This window comes from Cetorhinus maximus, chromosome 7 (assembly GCF_964194155.1).
Source record: "Cetorhinus maximus chromosome 7, sCetMax3.hap1.1, whole genome shotgun sequence".
In the NCBI taxonomy this organism is placed as follows: Eukaryota; Metazoa; Chordata; class Chondrichthyes; order Lamniformes; family Cetorhinidae; genus Cetorhinus; species Cetorhinus maximus.
This window is the reverse complement of record NC_135885.1, coordinates 105,718,409-105,737,495: the sequence shown is the minus strand read 5'-3', so window position 1 is coordinate 105,737,495 and position 19,087 is coordinate 105,718,409. Positions and strand designations below refer to the sequence as shown.

The window sequence follows — 19,087 nt, the reverse complement described above, 5'->3', positions numbered from 1 at the left end:
TAACAACATAGATTTAGGTGTGCAAGTTACAATTTCAATTGTGATTGACAGAAAAATTGGAAATGTAGTGAACTGTGAAGAGGATAGAGATAGACTGCAAGAGGAAATAGACAGACTGGTGAAATGGCCTGAAAGGTGGGAGGTGAAATTTAATACTGACAAGTGTGAAGTGATATATTTTGGTACAGAATGGGGAGAGGCAATATAAAATAAAAGGCACAATTCTAAAGTGAGTGCGGGAGAGAGTGACCTGGGAGTATATATGCATAAATAGTAGAAAGTGGCAAGGCAGGTTAAGAAAGTGTTTAAAAAGTTATACAATATCCCGGGCTTTATAAGTGGATGATGGGAATTCAAAAACAAGGAGCTTATGGTGAAACATTATAAAACACTGGATCAGCCTCAATTGGAGTATTGTGGTCAATTTTCGGCTCTACATTTAGGAAGGATGTAAAGGTAAAGGGAGGATGTAGAAAGGATTTATGAGAACGGTTCTAGGGATGGAGGACTTCAGTTACAAGGTTAGATTGTAGAAGCTGGTTCTGTCTCCTTGGAGAAGGGAATATTGAATGGACATGTCTTGAAAATGTTGAGGGCGGCTCTGGACCAAGCACATAGAGAGCAACTGTTCCCATTGGCAGAGGGCCGAGAACCATAAGACATCAGTTTAAGGTGATTGGTAAAAGAACCAAAGACGGCATAGGGAAAACCTTTTAATGCAGCAAGTGGTTAGGACCTGGAGCACACCCCCTGAGAGTGTGGTGGAAGCAGATTTAATCATGGCTTTAAAAGGGTATTGGATAATTATCTAAAGATAGTAAATTTGCAGGACCATCAGGAAAGGACAGTTGAGTGGGACTAGCTGAGATGCTCTTGTGGAGAGTCACCACAGACATGTCAGGATGACTGACCTCTTTCTGTGCTGTAACTCTTCTATGATTCCGTGATTAGCAGTACAATACTGCAATATGTCCAGGTAATTATAGACATTCTTGTCAAACCTTATATATTACATCTCTAATTTGTTCAAAGTAGCTCAAGTAATAAAAGGTCTACAAAACCCAATACATTATTTTTGGAAAACCCATCCATTTATTCAGCACAGTTGGGTTCATGTGTTATTAACATATTTATGGGTTGTAACATAGTTTAAAATCACAAGTCAGGTTACATTTTCTCTTGACTTTTCAATTATGAATTCCCATGTCCACATTTATAATAGGAACAGCTTATGTAAACTTGTCACACCTTAAATTACATTCTTGGATTTGTAGTGCTTTGATTTTATATATCTCAGCCTGTACTGCAGAGAAGTTCCTATGTTGCAACTAATTCTGCTTCCCAAATTGCTACTGAGCTAAAAAAAAAGATATAAAATCAAAGTATTGTATAAGAATGAGAACAGATGTATGATTTTAAAATGATGACTGAATTAAATCTACAATTTCTGGTTGAATTTCACCTACCCTCTAAGTCTGCCTCACCCGAGCACTACATTTAGTTTCAAATCCCCATATTCAGCACCATGAGAAGCTGACTTGCTTCCTCTACATTTCAGCTGTTATAGTTCAGTGGGTACAAGGACTTAACGCGAACAATTTTATGCGTGGTCTGATAGTGTAGCAAGTGCAAAATAACAGTCAAACACAACATAACTACCCTATAGTACTGTATAGAATAGGATACAAAATGTACTCAATGGTAGATAGTTATAAACCACAGGTAAAGTTTTAATTTCAATTTTTGGGGAGAAAAAGCTGGATAGTGTCTTTCATGACCATTCAATACAGCCAGTGGAGTAGTTTTGAAGTGTAACCACAGTTGCAATGTTGGAAACGTGGCAACCAACGTGTGCACAAACAGCAAAATGATAATGACCAGATAATCTGTTTTTGTGACATTGATTGAATAATAAATATTGGCCAGGATAACTCGCCCGCTCTTTGAAATAGTATCGTGGGATTTTCTATGTCCAGCAGAGAAGGCAGACCAGGCCTTTCATCCAAAAGACAACACCTTTGACAATCCAGCACTCCCTGAGAGTTGGCCTTGATTTTTGTACCCAAGTCCTGATGTAGGTCTTGAACACATAGCAGTCTGCCTTTGAGTTAGAAGGTTGAGCCATGGCTGACACTCCGAATTTCATTCCATGAGGATGCAATAGATTTCCTGTGTCAATACTGAAACATTTTTTTTGCTTAAGTTGTAATGTCATGAATTAAGGCAGTTCCTAAGAAGTCACTCATTTATCCAGTTCGACTTGCTGATTAAAAATTTGCGTGATGTTTGCAGCTATTAAAGAAAAGCCTAGTGGAAGAAAAATCATTCAGTGTTATGCTGCTTCAAGTAGCGTTACACAGGCTAAGTTGATTTCCTCATGGTCAGGTGGTGGTGCAGATCATGCAGGTTTTTTGAACCATGCGTTTGGAGAATATCTGTGGCTCTTCCTGCCCTCGAGGAATTTATATGTCCGTGTGGTGCAGCTAGAAGAGGTGCCACATGAATGAACCTTTCCCTCAATATTTCGAAAGCTGCTTTCACTTCACCTCAGCACTCAAAGGAAAATCACATTGTTCTTTTAAGTCTTAAAATGGCTGTCTGATGACTCATGAGAAATGTATGAAATCACATAAACCATTGTTTGGTTTCGTAACAACCTTTTATGCCTTTGTTGTCAAAGGCTTAAGTGAATCAGTTATTGGCACTGCAAATGAACTCGTTAGTAGTGAGACTGGAAGTGAATGAGTAGATTGGTAAAGGCAAGACAAACAAATGAGTTAGCTATCTATCGTGGTGTGCAATGGAAATCTGACAGAAGTGAATGATGACTTATCAGCTGGGTAACAGTCGCAACAGCACTGCAGTCGTCTAGCAAGCAAATGCATGAGCTTGCTTTCATGCCTCTTTAGATGCTTTGTGCATGAAATACTTGAGTGGTTGCTGGGCTGTTTGCCATGAATTAATCATGTTAATAGCCCCCTCCCCACCTCCATCCCACCCTTGCTTTACATGATCTTTCCTTTAAGGATCTGTAATTATTAGATGGGCAAACTTTTAAAAAATATATATATTTAGGGAGGTTCTGCCATAACTTTTCCTTTTGAATGTCGTTGGGCAAACTCATTCCTTTCTGCTATTCTGAAGTGTCACAAAGTGAAAAAGAAACAGCTTTCACGATGTGCTTCTGATAAAATGCTCCAAAAAAAGGGGTAGGGGAACATGGAGCACCTGACTCTGTACTGGCATCTGTCACCCTCAATAGGGCGTGGACTTGGAACAACTTTAGGACATACTGCGAAATGCTTTTTTTCAAACAAATAAATACATTTAATCAAAACTTCAAGAACCAACTTTTGGCCCACCAATATTTCCATCCTCCATTACTTTTTCATCCACGTGAATTAACTTTTTTTTTGCTTTTGTGCAGTGTTGCATAAAAGGTAAATTCATGCATTGAATTAACTCATTTTTAATATCAGAACTTTCTATTAATAGTTTTAAGTGGGATTTGGGATTAAAATTAATTGAATTTAATCATCTGTCAAATTAACGTCTTGATGTTTTTCAAACTTGCCTTTTCATAGTACTCATATTCTAATCAAAAGTGTTGCTGCAATCTTACACTCTTGTTCTTTTTTCCTACTTTTTAAAGTCCCTTCTTCCATTATGTAAGCTGTTCTACCATTAAATGAAATTCTAATAAGTGCAGCTTCAAAACATCTATTATACTTTGGATTAATATTTACCGTGAGACACAAGATGTTCTGTTTAATGAGCAGGAGGGAAGAAGCATTGTGGGGAGGAGAGGGGTGGTGATTGATTTTCATTTAACATTCTCCGTTCACACTGTACAGCAGGCGCCATGCAATTTAGAAATTGTTCCCTCCCTGTAAACCATGATCCTTCTGTTAAAACTTACAATTAACTTTACGGTACTCTTCTACCTTTTCATTTTTTTTCTTCCCTTTTCTTTCTCTCAAGCTGACGTGGACCTAGCCATGAAGGGTGGGGGGAGAAATACTGTGATTGTTTTAAGAGAAAATAGCAAATAACCTGGCTGGCTTTAGAGAAATAGTTCTGAGCGTATATACGTTCTAAGATGAAATTTGAAATTGAGTAAATCAAGTTGTGGGAAATGGGTCATCCCTACCTGTTATAATCTTAAATCTCATACCTTCCTAGTAGTAGCTGCTTAATACATTTCCTTTAATCTATTCTTTCAATAGCTGTGGGCATCGCTGGCAAGGCCAGCATTTATTGCCCACCCCTACTTTACCTTGAGAAGGTGGTAGTGAGCTGCTTGAATCTCTGTAGTCAGCGTGGTGCACTTAAAATGTTTTTAAGAAGGGAGTTGCAGGATTTTGATCCAATGACAGTGAAGGAACAGCAATATAATTCCAAGTCAGGATTGTCTGTGACTGGGAGGATAACTTGCTGTTGGTGATGTTTCCATGCATCTCCTGTCCTTGTCCTTCTAGGTGGTAGAGGTCGTGAGTTTGGAAGGAGCTGTTGAAGGAGCCTTGGTGAGTTGCTGATGTGCAAGTTGTGGATAGTACATACTGCTGCCACTATGCATCAGTGGTGGTGGTGGATAGGGTGCCAGTGGAATGGGCTGCTTTGTCCTGGATGGTGTCAAGCTTCTCGAGTATTGTTGGAGCAGCACTCATCCAGTCAAATGTAAAGTATTCCATTACACTCCTGACTTGTACCTTGTTGATGGTGGACAGGCTTTGGAGAGTCAGGAGGTGAGTTATTTGCCACAGAATACCCAGCCTCTGACCTGCTTCTGTAGCCACAGTATTTCTTTGGCTGTCAAGTTCAGTTTCTGATCAATGGTAACCCCCACTCCCGCAGATGTTGATAGTGGGAGATTCAGCCATTGAATGTCAATGGTTGGATTCTTTCTTGTTGGAGATGGTAATTTCCTGGCACTTGTGTGGCACAAATGTCACTTGCCACTTATCAGCACAAGCCTGAATATCGTCCAGGTCTAGCTGCACATGAACAGGGATTGCTTCAGTATCTAAGGAGTTATGAATGTTGCTGAACATTGTGCAATCATCAGTGAACATCCCCACTTCTGACCCGATGATGGAAGGAGGGTTATTGATGAAGCAACTGAAGATGGTTGGGCCGAGGACATTACCCTGAGGAAGTCCTGCGGTGATGTCCTGCGACTGAGATGATTGGCCTCCAACAACCACAACCATCTTCCTTTGTTCTAGGTATGCCTCCAACCAGTGGGCAGTTTTTGCTCTGATTCCCATTGACTTCAGTTTTGCTAGGCCTCCTTAATGCTACCCTCGGCCAAATTCTCCCTTGATACTCAGGGACACTACATCAAACACCTTCTAGAAGTCCATGTTTACCACATCAACAGCATTGCGCTCATCAGCCTTACTACTTGAAAAAGCTTCAAGTTAGTTAAACATGACTTTCTTTAAGAAATCCATGCTTGCTTTCTTTAATTAACTTGCATTTTTCCATGTGACTATTAATTTTGTTCCAAATTATTGTTTCTAGAAGTTTCCCCACCACTGAAGTTAAACTGATAAAAATTATTAAAATATTTAAAAAATATTAAACCATACCCTCAATTTGCATTTTGCCTCATCCCTCAAATTCTTTTCTCCCAAGACCCAATGTAACAACCCATAGCGATAGTATCAATGTTCAAAATAGTTACTTCGTAATACAGTAGTGTGAAAAATTTGATTTTAAGAACATCTATTCATCTATACTTCGCGTTAACAAAAATTAACTTGTAGATGATATGCAATGTCAGCAAAATTGTTATAATAAAATTATATACAATAAGCAAACATTCTTAAATAAATTTGTGAAAATGCCAACAGTCTCTAGCATACCCAAACATTATCTCATTCTGTATTAGGCCAACAAGCTACTATAAATGTGTAGTCAAACTGCAATTATCACGTATATCTACTGTTGATACTTCCTGTCCTTTATCGCGTGACCAGTTGACTAATCTGCTAATACTGTTGGAGCAAAAGCTTTTCGGAAAGCAAATCTGTTGAAAGTTTTATTTCTGTATCCACTTCACCCGCACCCTATTCTGTGAAGTACTGCACATATGGAGCATTGTTATGTTATAGTAGGGAAAGGTTTCCCTTAGTGTATAAAAGTGGGAAGGAGACTATCTCCAAAATCTTTAGCTTTGAGCTCACATCTGTTACCTCCTGTTACTTATCTCTTTTGGCTTACTCTGTTTCCTTCAATCACAATTTGGGGTGTAATGTGAAGGACACTACACACAAGATGCTACTGGTTTTGAAGTACACTTCACCTTATCCTTGTGAATTTAAATAAAACTTAAGTATGTTCCAACCTTCCATTTCAAACAATAAATCAGGGAAATTTCTTATAGCCTTCAGTCAAAAATTGGCTCTTTTATTGTAACTCTGCAGTCAGGTTTATTTGAAACCAATTTCAGCATATTACAGAAAAATAGACATTATTGTACAGTGCACATGTAATTTGAGATTTATAGGAAATTCCGGTATTTCTGCAGCTGCAGATCTTTGGTGGTGATCAATTTTTCTGGAGTTTAGCCAGTGTTTACTTTCACAATGTTGTCAATGGTGGGAGGTCTTGGTTTCTGAACTGCCTTTTAGTGAATGTTCCAAACTGATGCAGTGATGTAATGTTGATCTTTTAGTCACACGGAATTCCGACATTCACAGATACTGTAGTCATCACACAGTATATTTAAGAGCCTCCAAACAAAGTTGTAGCAATTACATGCAGATATTTTCTATTTGCCAAAGTTTCAGACTATCTCGGAGAGGCACATTGCACTTAACTCCAGATTAGTTAAGACTTTGGCATGTTTTGGAGACTATCAAATAGTATTTCAGGAGCTTAACCAGCTAAAACCATGTCACCTACAAGCACGGAACACTAGTAAGCCTCCAGCGCTTGACCAACTAAGACTATTCCCTCATTAGGACATTGACTTTCAGGGTTGTCTGACGCTAAGTGGGAAGAATCGCAATCCTTAGTGGCAGGGCTGCCCCAACAGATTCTGAGAGTTGATTCAGGCTAGCTGGTCTGTTACCAGCAGCACCCCAGAGTATTCTGGACCTGCCTGTCTCTGATATCAGACCACCGTGTCTAACACAGAGGATTGACTGGATTGTGAATTTCCATTGTGTAACACTGCCGCCTATGCAGGGATTTATGGAAAATGGAAACTTTATTTTTAAAAATAAATTGGAGAACGGACAATCTGCTTTGAAACAAAATGGGGTTGAGAAGTCAAGTGACCTCTTTGTTCCTGCCAATATACATGAAGCTACACAAGGTTGGAAGTTGGCCTGCTTGCCTGGGCAGGACACTAAAATGCAAGCCATCTTTCAGAACATTTCATTGAGAAGACATTAACAAGTAACAGACCTCTCCTGTGGATTTAATGCCTACCATTATCCAAGAATCTTCAGAAGTCTAGCTCACACTGGGCTTACAGACTTCTCGGCCACAGGATGGAATTCCACCGAATGGGTATAAGAAGAAACCCATTCTACCACAAGGAAATGCAAATGGATGAAACTCAAACATTATTGAGTGTCAGTGCTTAAGTTGTCAGGGACCGTTTGTGTGGACAATGGAGAAATAGATACCATGGTCACTTGACAGAAACCAGATTGTGATAAGGATTGTTTATTAACACACATTTGGAGAGCATCCTCAGTGTGTCAGCCTGGGCAGACAGGGACAGACCAGTCAAAGAAGCACCCTGCCTAAAATCCTACCATCAGGCAAAAATTGAGGCTAGCTTTTACATACTGATTTAAAGAACTGAACCAGATCTTCGTTACAGAGCTTCGATTGCACCTTGACTAAAATAAAGTCAGAAACATGCTGCTAGAGGAGAGAGCCACTGCAAATCCATTGCTGGAAACTTCCAAACTCCATTCCTTCAATGAACCCAAAGGAAATCATCAGGCCCAAAACATTTCAAACTTCCATCTCGAGAGAACCAAATATAACAGTGAATTTTTAAACTTTTAAGTATAATGTGGGAAAATGTGAAATTGTCTATTTTAGCAGGAAGAATAAAAGAGAAGCATATTATTTAAATAGTGAGAGATTGCAGAGCTCTGAGATGCAGAGGGACCTGGGTGTCCTGGTGCATGAATCACAAAAGGCTAGTATGCAGGTACAGCAGGTAATTAGGAAAGCTCATGGAATGTTCTCATTTATTGCGAGGGAAATTAAATACAAAAGTAGGGAAGTTGTGCTTCAGTTATACAGAACACTAGTGAGACCATATCTGGAGCATTGTGCACAGTATTGGTCACCTTATTTAAGGAAGGATGTAAATGTATTGGAAGCAGTTCAGAGAAGGTCTACCAGACTAATACTTGGAATGGGCAGGTTGTCCTATGAGGAAAAGTTGGACAGGCTAGGCTTATATCTGCTGGAGTTTAGAACTGTAAAAGGCAACTTGACTGAAACATATAAGATCCTGAGGGGTCTTGACAGGGTGGATGTGGAGAGGGTGTTTCCGTTTGTGGGAGAATCTAGAACTAGGTGTCACTGTTTAAAAATAAGGGGTCATCCATTTAAAACCGATGAGACAAAATTTTTTAATTGAGGGTTATGAGTCTTTGGAACTCTCTTCCTGAAAAAGTCGTGGAAGCAGAGCCTTTGAATATTTTTAAGGCAGAGGTGGATAGATTCTTGGTAAGCAAGGGGGTGATAGGTTATCGGGGGTAGGCGGGATGCAGATTTGAGGTTACTATCAGATCAGCTATGATCTCATTCAATGGCGGCGCAGGTTCGGGGGACCGAATGGCCTACTCCGGTTCCTTGTTCATGTTTAAGACCTAAGTGCATGCTACCTCTTATGTAATCAAATGGTCCTTTCGTAGTATAGAACTTGAGTATTGCTGAAATAAGTCATTTTGTCAAAGCTTTTCGTCTTGCACTCATCAGGACAATCACAAGAATGCCAATGTCAGGGGAAACAACAACTTTGTATGAGAAGAGAGTGCTGATTGGTTGGTAAGTGAAAGCTATTTGATACAACCTGCCAGTCTATGGGACATACAGCCTACATACCTAACAGCACACTGGCATTGAAATTCATACACCACATTATTCATTTGTGTGATAGGCAGAATATCTTTTTGGCTAGACAGCAGCATCCTGTTAGTGGCAAATACCACTTGAGTTGCTACCACATAATAGCAGTGTGAAACAGCTTGCTTTACCTGTTGCTCAAATTTTTGAGGTGTCTTGCCCTTCCAGGGTAATCTGAGGTAGACTGGGCACTTTTCAGCACCGAATGTGACAGCCTTAGGCCCGTTCATGAGTTTGCGTGATACAGAGTGCAAAATGATCTGATCAGGGTTACAGTTATCTTGCAGGATGTCTTTGATGCGCCCTATTTCAGCATCAAGCTTGGATGGTGCTGGGCTATTACCCTTTTGTGTGTGTGTGCGCGTGTCTGTGTGTTTGTGTGTCTTTCTGCATGTGAGCGGATGCTGTTGCAAATACATTCAGGTGTGAAGAAATAAACATTTATCCTTTTTAAACCTATGAGAAAACCTGTCTTTTGTTCCTGAAAGTTACAGCACTCAAGGAGTTAAAACATCTTTTCCTTTTAAAGCATCTATCTGCCATCAGTCAAGAGGTGGAAAAAGTGGGAAACCATCCTACCATCTCTCCCCTGTCCATAGCCACATTTAGAGCCACCTTGGCTCCAACCTCTCAACATTTGTCCCCTTCCCCCAAGGACAGTAGACATTAGACAACTGACAAGCACTAATTCGAACCCTCTATGTTTAGCAGGTACAAGTAAATCCTCAGGAGCAGCACAACCAGCAAAACAATTCACAATGTAAAGCTGTGATGCTTTGTCACCAACCCCCTTCCCACAACATTGACTTGCACCTTACCACATGGAATTCAGATTTCACCAGTAGAAGTTGCAGAGTTTCAGCAGCTAACTGCTGCAGCAGTGGATAGACAAATATGTATTCCTGTACTTGACCTCCAGGCAGACTCTCAAGGTGGCTGTGGAATTTCCTCATTTGCTATAAGTCTGACATCTGTTTTCATTAATAGTAGTCTCAGCACTTAACATACAAAATCATGGTGCGGCAACAATAAACAAAGAGCATAGAATGTTGAATTATATTGTTAAATCACTAGAGTACAGAAGCAAGTTTCTGGCTTAGTGGTAGGATTGCTGCTTCTGAGCCAGAAGATACAGGATTCAAACCCTGCTCTAGACAGTCCTGGCAAGCAGAAATTGGAGCTTTGGCTCTGAATTATGAGTTGCCATACGCAAAGTACTTGGTCCAGTGTCTGTGTGTGTTTTTGTGTGCGGTTTCCCCTCATCATGTGGGTTGTGGGAGCTTATAGGACGAGTCACCCTGTTGTTTGCCTGTGACCATGGAGGTCTGTCTGACTGTTAAGCATCCTGTGAAATTTCTGCTGCTTTACACTCCCAAGAAAAGAGCGCAAATGTAGAAAAGCACAACTAGAGTAGAAATCAGAGTCTGTTATTCTCATTGACATTCAAATGTGCTGACCATTGTACTATTGTACAATTTCAGTTGAGAATGGAAGCAGTGCATGGAAGAGCTGCAAAGTTGATTGATTGTATGAGAAGATTGGGTTTTGAGGGAAACTTGGCCAAACTAGCACTCTAGATGAATGAGGAAACCTAGGAAATTATGTAAAGGACGTAAATCAAACTTGGCCTTATCAGTAGTATCAGAAGCACTGACTAATACTGGTGGAAGGTCAATATCACCCTAACTCCTTCACGCAGAGAGTAATCCACATGGTTTTCTTGTTAGACCAGTGAAGGTAAAATTTCAGATTTATTAAAGATCCAGTTGGATCATTTATGTGACTTATTGGTTGGACTTTTCGATTGAAGTTATTTAACGTTCACGTTAAAATCTAGCCAGTCAAAATCTAGCGTTAAGCTATTTATCTCGGGAAGATTGGCTGAATGGTCTCTCTCATTTATATTAATCCTGTGACCATGAATCGTGCCACCTCATCATTTTGAATTTAGGTTGGCTGACAGAGTGCTGTGGCTGTGTGATCCTTGTAACTTGACCTTGCTTTCAGTGTCGATGAACACGAAAGATCTACTGAATCTATTTATTGACTTCAGCTAGGTGGTGGGATGCGGAACCCAGCAAGAAAACCTTTACAAACAAACTATCTGTCCAATTATTTTGGTGTCACTATAGTTCAGCACTTAGGCAGAAATAGAATTATAGAAATTTATATTCAACAACTTTATTAGATTCAAAGTGTATTGAAATACATCTGCTCCAAGGCACTTCCCAGGAGTGTTATTTCTAAAAAAAAAACTGATCCAGACAAAACAATATCAGGCAGATGAAGGTCAGAGAGAAGGAGCATTTTAAAGGAGGGAAGAGAGGTATCAGCAGAGTGGTGTAGGGAGGAAATTCGATAGACTAGGGCCCAGGTGGTGCAATTAAAATTGAGGATTCTCAAGATCCCAGTATTAGCAGTGGCCAGAGGAGATTACTGAGATGAGGAAGGGCACGGCCATGGAGGGATTTGTAAACAAGGGTAAGAATTTTACATTCAAGGCGTTTCTTAACAGGGGCCATCATACGTCAGTGAGCACAGGGATAATGGGTGAGAGGAAGTTAGGTGACAGACAGCAGAGTTTTGGATGACTTCAAGTTTATGGAAGATAGAAGGTGCAACGTCAGCCAGGAGTGTCTTGGAATAAGTCAAGTCTAGTAGCAACAAAGGCATGAATCAAGGTTCAGGTGTGGTTAAGCTGAGGCAGAGTGAAGTTAGGCAATGTTACTGAGGTGGAAACAGGCGGTGTTAGTGACTGCATGGATTTGTGGTTGGAAGTTCATCTCAGTGTCGTATTTGAAACTAAGGTCGCGAACCGTCTGATTCAGCCTCAGACAGTTGCCAGGGAGCAGGGGGAAAAAGGAGAAGGAACAAATGGCTTGGTTTGCCCCAAAGCACTTACACTTCAAAAGTAGTACTTCGGCTGTAATCAATGTTGTAATGTAGGTAAATATAGGCAATTAAATTACATATGGCAAGCACCCGTGAACAGCACTGAGAGAAATGACCAATTAATTTGTTTTAATAATGTTGGTTGAGGGATAAAAGTTAGTCAAGGCACTGAGAACTTTACTGCTCTTCGAACAATGTGATGGGATATTTTACAGCCTTCTGAGAAGGTAAGCGGACCCTTGGTTTGACTTTGCAGCATTCAGAGTGTCAAGCTAGGTTATGTGCTCTGAAGTGGGACTTCTGACTCCAGTCATACAAGCAGTGGCATTCAGTCAATTTAATCTTTAAAAAGGGTATAATAGGTGTTAACTGGTCAGACAATACTGATTTCACATAGTATCACTGTACCCTAACTTATGATAGAGCTCCATTACTGATTCCTTTTGTGGTGATGATGATTAGGCAGAGTCTTTTATAATCCAACTAGTGTTCATTTTGTGTTGGTTTTCAACAATCTAGAAAAATAGTGTGTATTGAATGCCACACCATTTAGCTGCTGCTGAGTTTATTAACATCCTGCTTAGTCATGCTAAGCAATACTTAAAGCTCCCTTACAGTAACTGTTACCGTACTTAATGTGGTAACCATGCAGCAGATACTTTCCCTCAAGGTGATTTGGCTTTTGGATGAATTTCTGCTAACTGCCACTGTTTTTAATCAAACAAGCTGTGTGATTGAAATGATCTAGATTTAAGAGTGTAAGGAAAAGGTTGATTCAAACAGACAATTGTTATAATCTAAATAGATTAACTGAACTTGCAAAATGACATTAAGCAACAGCTATGGCAAGTTGTGAAATTAAATTGCAAGGGGGTATAAAATTAGGGAAGTTTTGCTACAACTGTGCAGTGCATGGGTGAGACCACATCTACAGTACGGTGTACAGTTTTGGTCGTCTTACTTAAGTAGGGATATACTTGCATTGGAAGCAGTTCAGAAAAGGTTCACTGGATTGATTCCTGGGATGAAGAGGTTAGTTTATGAGGAAAGGGTGAATAGGTTGGGCATATACTCATTGGAGTTTAGAAGAATGGGGAAGGAGTTTATTGAAACAGATAAGATTCCCAAGAGTTTGACATGGTAGATACTGAGAGGTTGTTCCCCTCATAGGGAAATCTAGAACTAGAGGGCACAGTTTGAAAATAAAGTATCTCACTTACTGGAGATGGAGATGAGGATTTTTTTTCTCTCAGAGGGTTGTTAGTCTTTGGAATTCTCTTCCACAGAGAGCAGTTGAAGCTGGATATATATTCAAGGCTGAGCTAGTATGATTTTTGATCTACAAGGGAGTCCAGGGTTATTTTGGGGGCGGGGGGTGGGTATGGTAGGCAGGAAAGTAGAGTTAAGGCCACAGTTGAATCAGCCATGATCTTGATGAATGGCCTACACCTCCTATTTCTTATGATCTTATCTTATTTAAATTTAGTAATTGAAGATTTAAATGGCTGTGAATGCTATTGGACTGTTGTAATGCCCTTCAGGGAAAGGGCACTAGTCACCTTAATCCAGTTGATCTACATGTGACTGAGTCCACACTATATGTGATTGACTGTAAATGCGCTCTAAAGTAGATGACACACCTGTGGGCAACGAGACATGGAGAAATTTGCCACATCCTGGGAACAACTAAATGAAAAATCCTCCTTTTCAAATTATATTTGAAATCCACAGAATATGTGTTAGCTAGGGATCTCTTTTAGCAAAAGAATCATATGACGTATGCTGCCTTGAAGGCTATGGGCTGCCAGTCCATGATTAAAGTGATGCACTCTAAAGGCTGAATTTTACGCTGGGGCAGGGTTCCCACCCCTTGGTGTAAAGGCCCTGGTGAGCCCACCTTGGTCGGTTGCCCACAGCCATTTCATGGCTGTCAATCCTTTGATTAGCTTGTAGCGGCTGGTAGTTCTTGTTCCAGCAGCGCCAATGTGGACGGTGGTCACTGCTGGGTCCCCTAATGAAAAGAAGCCGCGGAGCCCAGAAGAAGCTATGTCTGGGGTGTCACCAGGGCAATGCGAACAGACCCCGGTGTGGGGTGCCAGGATAGTAAGGGTGGGTAGGAGAGGGGAGGGAGGGGAAACCCAGTGGGGAGATTTGTCATGAGGGGAGGGGGCCCAAAAAGGAGGCACCCTCCCTTGCCCAGCCATCTGTCCACCAGATTTCAAATCGTAGGCTAGGCACCTGGCACCAGCCTTCCTAGCTACGGTCAAAATCCCAGTGACAGTGGAGGAGGCCCTTAAGTTGCCATTAATTGATCAGTTCAAGGCCTTGATTGGTCCATGTGTGAGCAGGTCACCCTACGTATCCCCCATTGCTGGTAAAGTTACTGCGAGGGTCTGTGGGTGGCAGGCACTGTGTCATTGCCCTGGCGCCCAATTTTAGCCCCCCCACACCTGCTCTCCCATCCCGGGGTGGTGTAGGCAAGGGGGTGGCGGTGGTGGGCATCGGATGAAATTGATGCATACCAGCAGCACGGAATGAGCTCTTAGTGAATCAGCAGCCAGTGTTTTACTGTGTAAGTTTTTATTTTTAATTGTCTTAGAAAAGATTGCCAAGAGTTTTAATTTCCAACCAAGTAAAAGTGGCAGCGAATCAAGTCTCTGAAACGAGTTTGTACTATGATTCTGTGAACTTAGTGACAAGAAGAACAGGCGAGGTGAAAAAAATCAGCTGCCACTTCACTACATACCTGTTTCATGTTGCTGGCGTGAACTAATTTCACCCCCTGAATGTTTTTCTTGTGGCCATACGCTTCAAAAACCTCCTTTCAAGGGTTTGACTTTCTGACGGCAGATTGTTCTGCATCTGATACTCATTATGTTCTGGATTTCTTTTGTTAAAATTTCAAAAGGATGTTGAAAAACAAAAGAAGCCTGTGTTCAAGCTCCTGATAACTGCACTTTGGGAAATTGAAAAGAACTTGTGCCAACAGTAATATTTAGAGCACAGTATTCCCATTGTAAACACCAGCCCCATACTTTCCAGAAACTTCTCTCTCTGCTTAGGCACTGTTTTTATTAATTTGGTTTAAAGGTTTGACTCAAATCTTATTGAGACTTGGTTTTTTTGTTTTTAGACTTAATTGCACCTATTAAGTGTCATTCAAGTAGGTTTAATGCAAAGTTTTTAAAATAAAATCTTGAAATGGTGAAACTGCATATCTTAATATGGGAAATTTAGAGCACCAGGTTCAAGGATTAGACACAGTTACTCCACGTCACAACTGCATCCAACCTCGCCATTTAAATAAAATGAAGTGAAATATATGTTCTCAAAAATAGAGCAGAGATTTTGTAGGTTGCACTTTGAAACCACATTTCAATCAATGCATTGGCCTGACTTCTGGGTGTATTCTGTGTCAGACCTGCAGACTACTCAAAAGAGCTCTATTAATTTCAGCTCTCCCCAGAATCCTGAAATTGTAGCTGCGGTGCATGTTTTACAAAATGTATTTTGCATTCTGCATCCCACCCACTTGCACGGATCTCTAAATTCCTGGTCTTAATCCTTAAACTCCAGTTTTGCAGCAGAAATAAACACTGCCTCAAAAGCAGCATTTCCCATGTGACTTGTTGCTGTGCTTAGATAGCTAAGCAAACAACTTTTGGGAGAGTGATAAAGGATACAGGCTCAAACACTGGAAATAGATGCAGCTTGTTATCTGACCCTTCTGTATATCTAAGTTGTTTATTAAGTAAATAAAATAGCTGCAAATAACTAGCTAAGTTTATATTGCTGAAAAGAGAGACATGTTGCTGATGCTTTTTATCATGGGCTCATCAGGATGAATGCAAAAATGCCAAATTTCAAAAAATCACAATTTATACTACTGGAGAAAAGGGTGCTGATTAGTTGACAAATTGATTCTGGTTGGCCAAGGTATTGTCAGGAGAAAGCAATGGGCAACTATAGGCTCCATGTACTTCCAGTAATCCAAAAAAGGCACAAAGCTTGAACATACTCCCGCTGTTTGCCGAGAACAGGTGAATGTATGAATGTATGTCACTTCTAGCAAGCCTAAATGAGTCACATTACGAGTTGGTTTAGCAGTTAGTGCTGCCCAATCGTGGAATCACATCTAACAGGTGTTTTGTTTTGGGTTTTGCAAACGCAGGCTGGTTGAGTATAGTCTGTGCTCTGCCTATTACAAACAGCCGAAGGCCAATCAGAGTCAACTTGCCAGCCAATTCTTGGAAACCTCTCTCCTGTTGTATAAATTGTTGTGATCATTTGAAATTTGGCATTCTTGCAATTGTCCTGATGAGGGCAAGACAAAAAGCTTCAGCAACGCATCTCTTTTTTCAGCAATATTCAAGTTCTGTACTACCAAGTGACTAAGTTTATATTATGAAATGTTGTTTCAGGCAAAATTTTTCTTTTCTCTTGTTCAGACTGATGGACCCTTCTCTGGAACCTCAAACAAGTGATGCTGCTCAGCAAACACCTTTGTGGAATGCTGCTCAAGTTTACCTTTTTTCCTCATTGTGAATGGGTAACCAATAATGCCTCGAGACCGTTATAACACTGCAACGCACAGCATACCTTCAAGGACAAGGAAGCTTTCTGCCTCATTAGTTTCTGTTATGGATATCGATCATTCTCTTCCTTTGCTAGGTGGAGTGCACTGAAGCAGTACTTATTTAACAGTATATTAGCTGTTTCCAGCTAGGCCTTTCTTTAAGCTGAGATATGGCCACAATTTCTATTACTTAACTTTCCCAGTCTGGTAACACCTTGACCACATTACCTTTCTGAAATGCTTCTCATGCCAGGAACAGACTGAACTGGAATGTTACTGTCCTGGTATAAATCCTACCTCATTTAAATACTAAAGTCAGCCTTTTATGGGAGAAGGAGCACAAACTTAGCTTCATTGCTGCTGAACTCCTGAGACAGAAACCCTAGGCCTTAACATCTTGTTTAATGTCTTGAAAATAGTTTAACTGTATGACGAGCCAGAATTTTGGGCTTGTTCAAGAAGGATCCCATGTTGAATAGTTTGAGCCTAACTTAAAAAAATACAAAATGGTCTGACAGATAGGAGGAAAGAAAAGTGCAATTTCAGGACATTGGATTTGGATCAAAAGATCCATGAAAGACCCATCAAGATGCAGAGAAGTGCTTTCACTAAAACCAAGATGATAACCTTCCATAAGTCATTATAGGGAGAGAAGATATGACATTACAAATGTGGGTGATATTCTAAGCTGCATCAGAATGTAAATATTAAAACACAATTGAATGCAAGACATTGTTAATGTACAGCTTATTTAAAATGTAAGTTTGATTCCTTCAGAGGGGAGTCAGCAGTTTTTCTTTAAAATATATAGTTCTTGCTGTTTCTTAACCACGAGTGCTTCTTATGTTGAATGCAGAACTTGGACTATTCAGTACTGCTTTAGTGAATGTGGCTCCTCAAGTCCTTTCTGCTGACTTATTTATTAATATTGGAACAGCTGATGAAAGTGCCAGAAAATTCTGAATGTAAATGTAGTTTTCTGCAATGCCAGTAATTGAAGTTTCACTACAGACTGGTGTGAAGGTCTCTGTATTACCAGAGGTCAATTCCATTGTCGTTATGCCTAATGGCGTATGTAAATATACTCTACAAAGAAGATCTGTACTGTCATCATTGCTAGTTTTTACATTATGTAAAAATAGATCAGAATTAATCCTGATAAAGTGGCCGAATCTGCATTAATAGCCACTTATAACCTTGGCACTGAAAGAAAAAATGCTGACCACAAATTTCATTACCTGAGACAACAGCAGAGTCTGGAATGTACTGAGATAAGTGACACATGCCACTAAATACTGTTTTAATAGCTTCACTGTATCAAAATATTTAAATGTACAAATCAAAAACTGTATGCAATATTTTACATCTTTAGTTTACAGTTTGGAACAATTTAATATGTATCTGTATACACTAGTTACAAAGTTCACTAGAGTGTACAGCAAAGTTTGCTATTTGTATATTTTGCCACTTTCAGTTCAATGTGTGTGTTTTCTTCAATTGATGCTGTGTAAACCCTAAACTATGTAACAGCAGTGTTTTCATGTTACCTCTTACTTTTCAGATGGAGGGAAATATAACATTATGTAATATTTCTTCTTGTGACCAGACAAGAGATAATTGTGACTTTAACAATATCTTGCTGTGTCTTCCGTTGTATATACTGTATTATAAGGTTGAATGTAATGCTGCCGGAAGATGAAAAATTAATTTAGAATAGCATATTGTACTATACCTGTATTGATCTTGAATGCTGTCCCAATAGCCATATGCAATAAAATAGCGTACAATATTTATGAAAGCTGTTGTTTCTCAGATTTCATTTAATAATCTTTCTGCAAATTTTTACACAATCCCTTTATCCAATGTTTCTATAAAGTCCGTGCTAGCAAAGCTTTTGCATTGATTGTGGTTCACATTGACTGTAAGAATCCACCCCCCAGTGACCAGATAGTGTTGGAGAACCAAACATCATGCTCCTTGAGGTTGGATGGGGTGAGTAACTAAAAAGTCAATGCTGTTGGCGAGAACCCTCAGCTGCTAACAATGCATATCAGAAATTCTAACACAAATATCCAACGATTTTCCAAATGTTCAATTGAGAATACTGTCTTCCGGTATTTCAGACCTATAAAATTGCCCCGTGGCATAATATATGCTGATGGTTGGTGGTAATGAATGATGTATTCAAAGAGCATAAAAAGAACAGCAAATCTGAACTCACTCAAGTTCATAGTCATCTTTATCCTGTTTCCTGTTGCTGTGTCCTAGTATAAATTGTTTTTTCAAAAATTCAGGAAGTCAGTGTACATAAAGCTTTGTTCTTTGGATTACAAATATTTCACTGCTCCTTGCCACCTTTTCCTTTCCTCTTATCCTCTTGATCATTGTTTTTTTTTCCTCCCCTTCGATATTCTATCATTGTTTTCTTTCTGCACCGTATTGTATTTAAAGGCTTTTTTATCTATGGGCTATATTTTGCTTTGTTTTTATTGAAAAGGTAGAGATAAATTATGG

General features: G+C 39.9%; 1 protein-coding gene across 1 annotated transcript in view; it reads left to right on the top strand.

The window, feature by feature from the left end:
* The window catches only part of LOC144682962 (insulin receptor substrate 2-like), a 63,778-nt gene extending 45,407 nt beyond the window's left edge, over positions 1-18,371 (top strand). Inside the window, exon 2 of the mRNA XM_078545894.1 lies at positions 16,446-18,371. Coding sequence (XP_078402020.1) covers positions 16,446-16,450 — 5 coding nt within the window. The 3' untranslated portion in view covers positions 16,451-18,371. The remainder of the gene's footprint in view (positions 1-16,445) is intronic.
* The last annotated feature ends 716 nt before the right edge of the window (positions 18,372-19,087 follow it).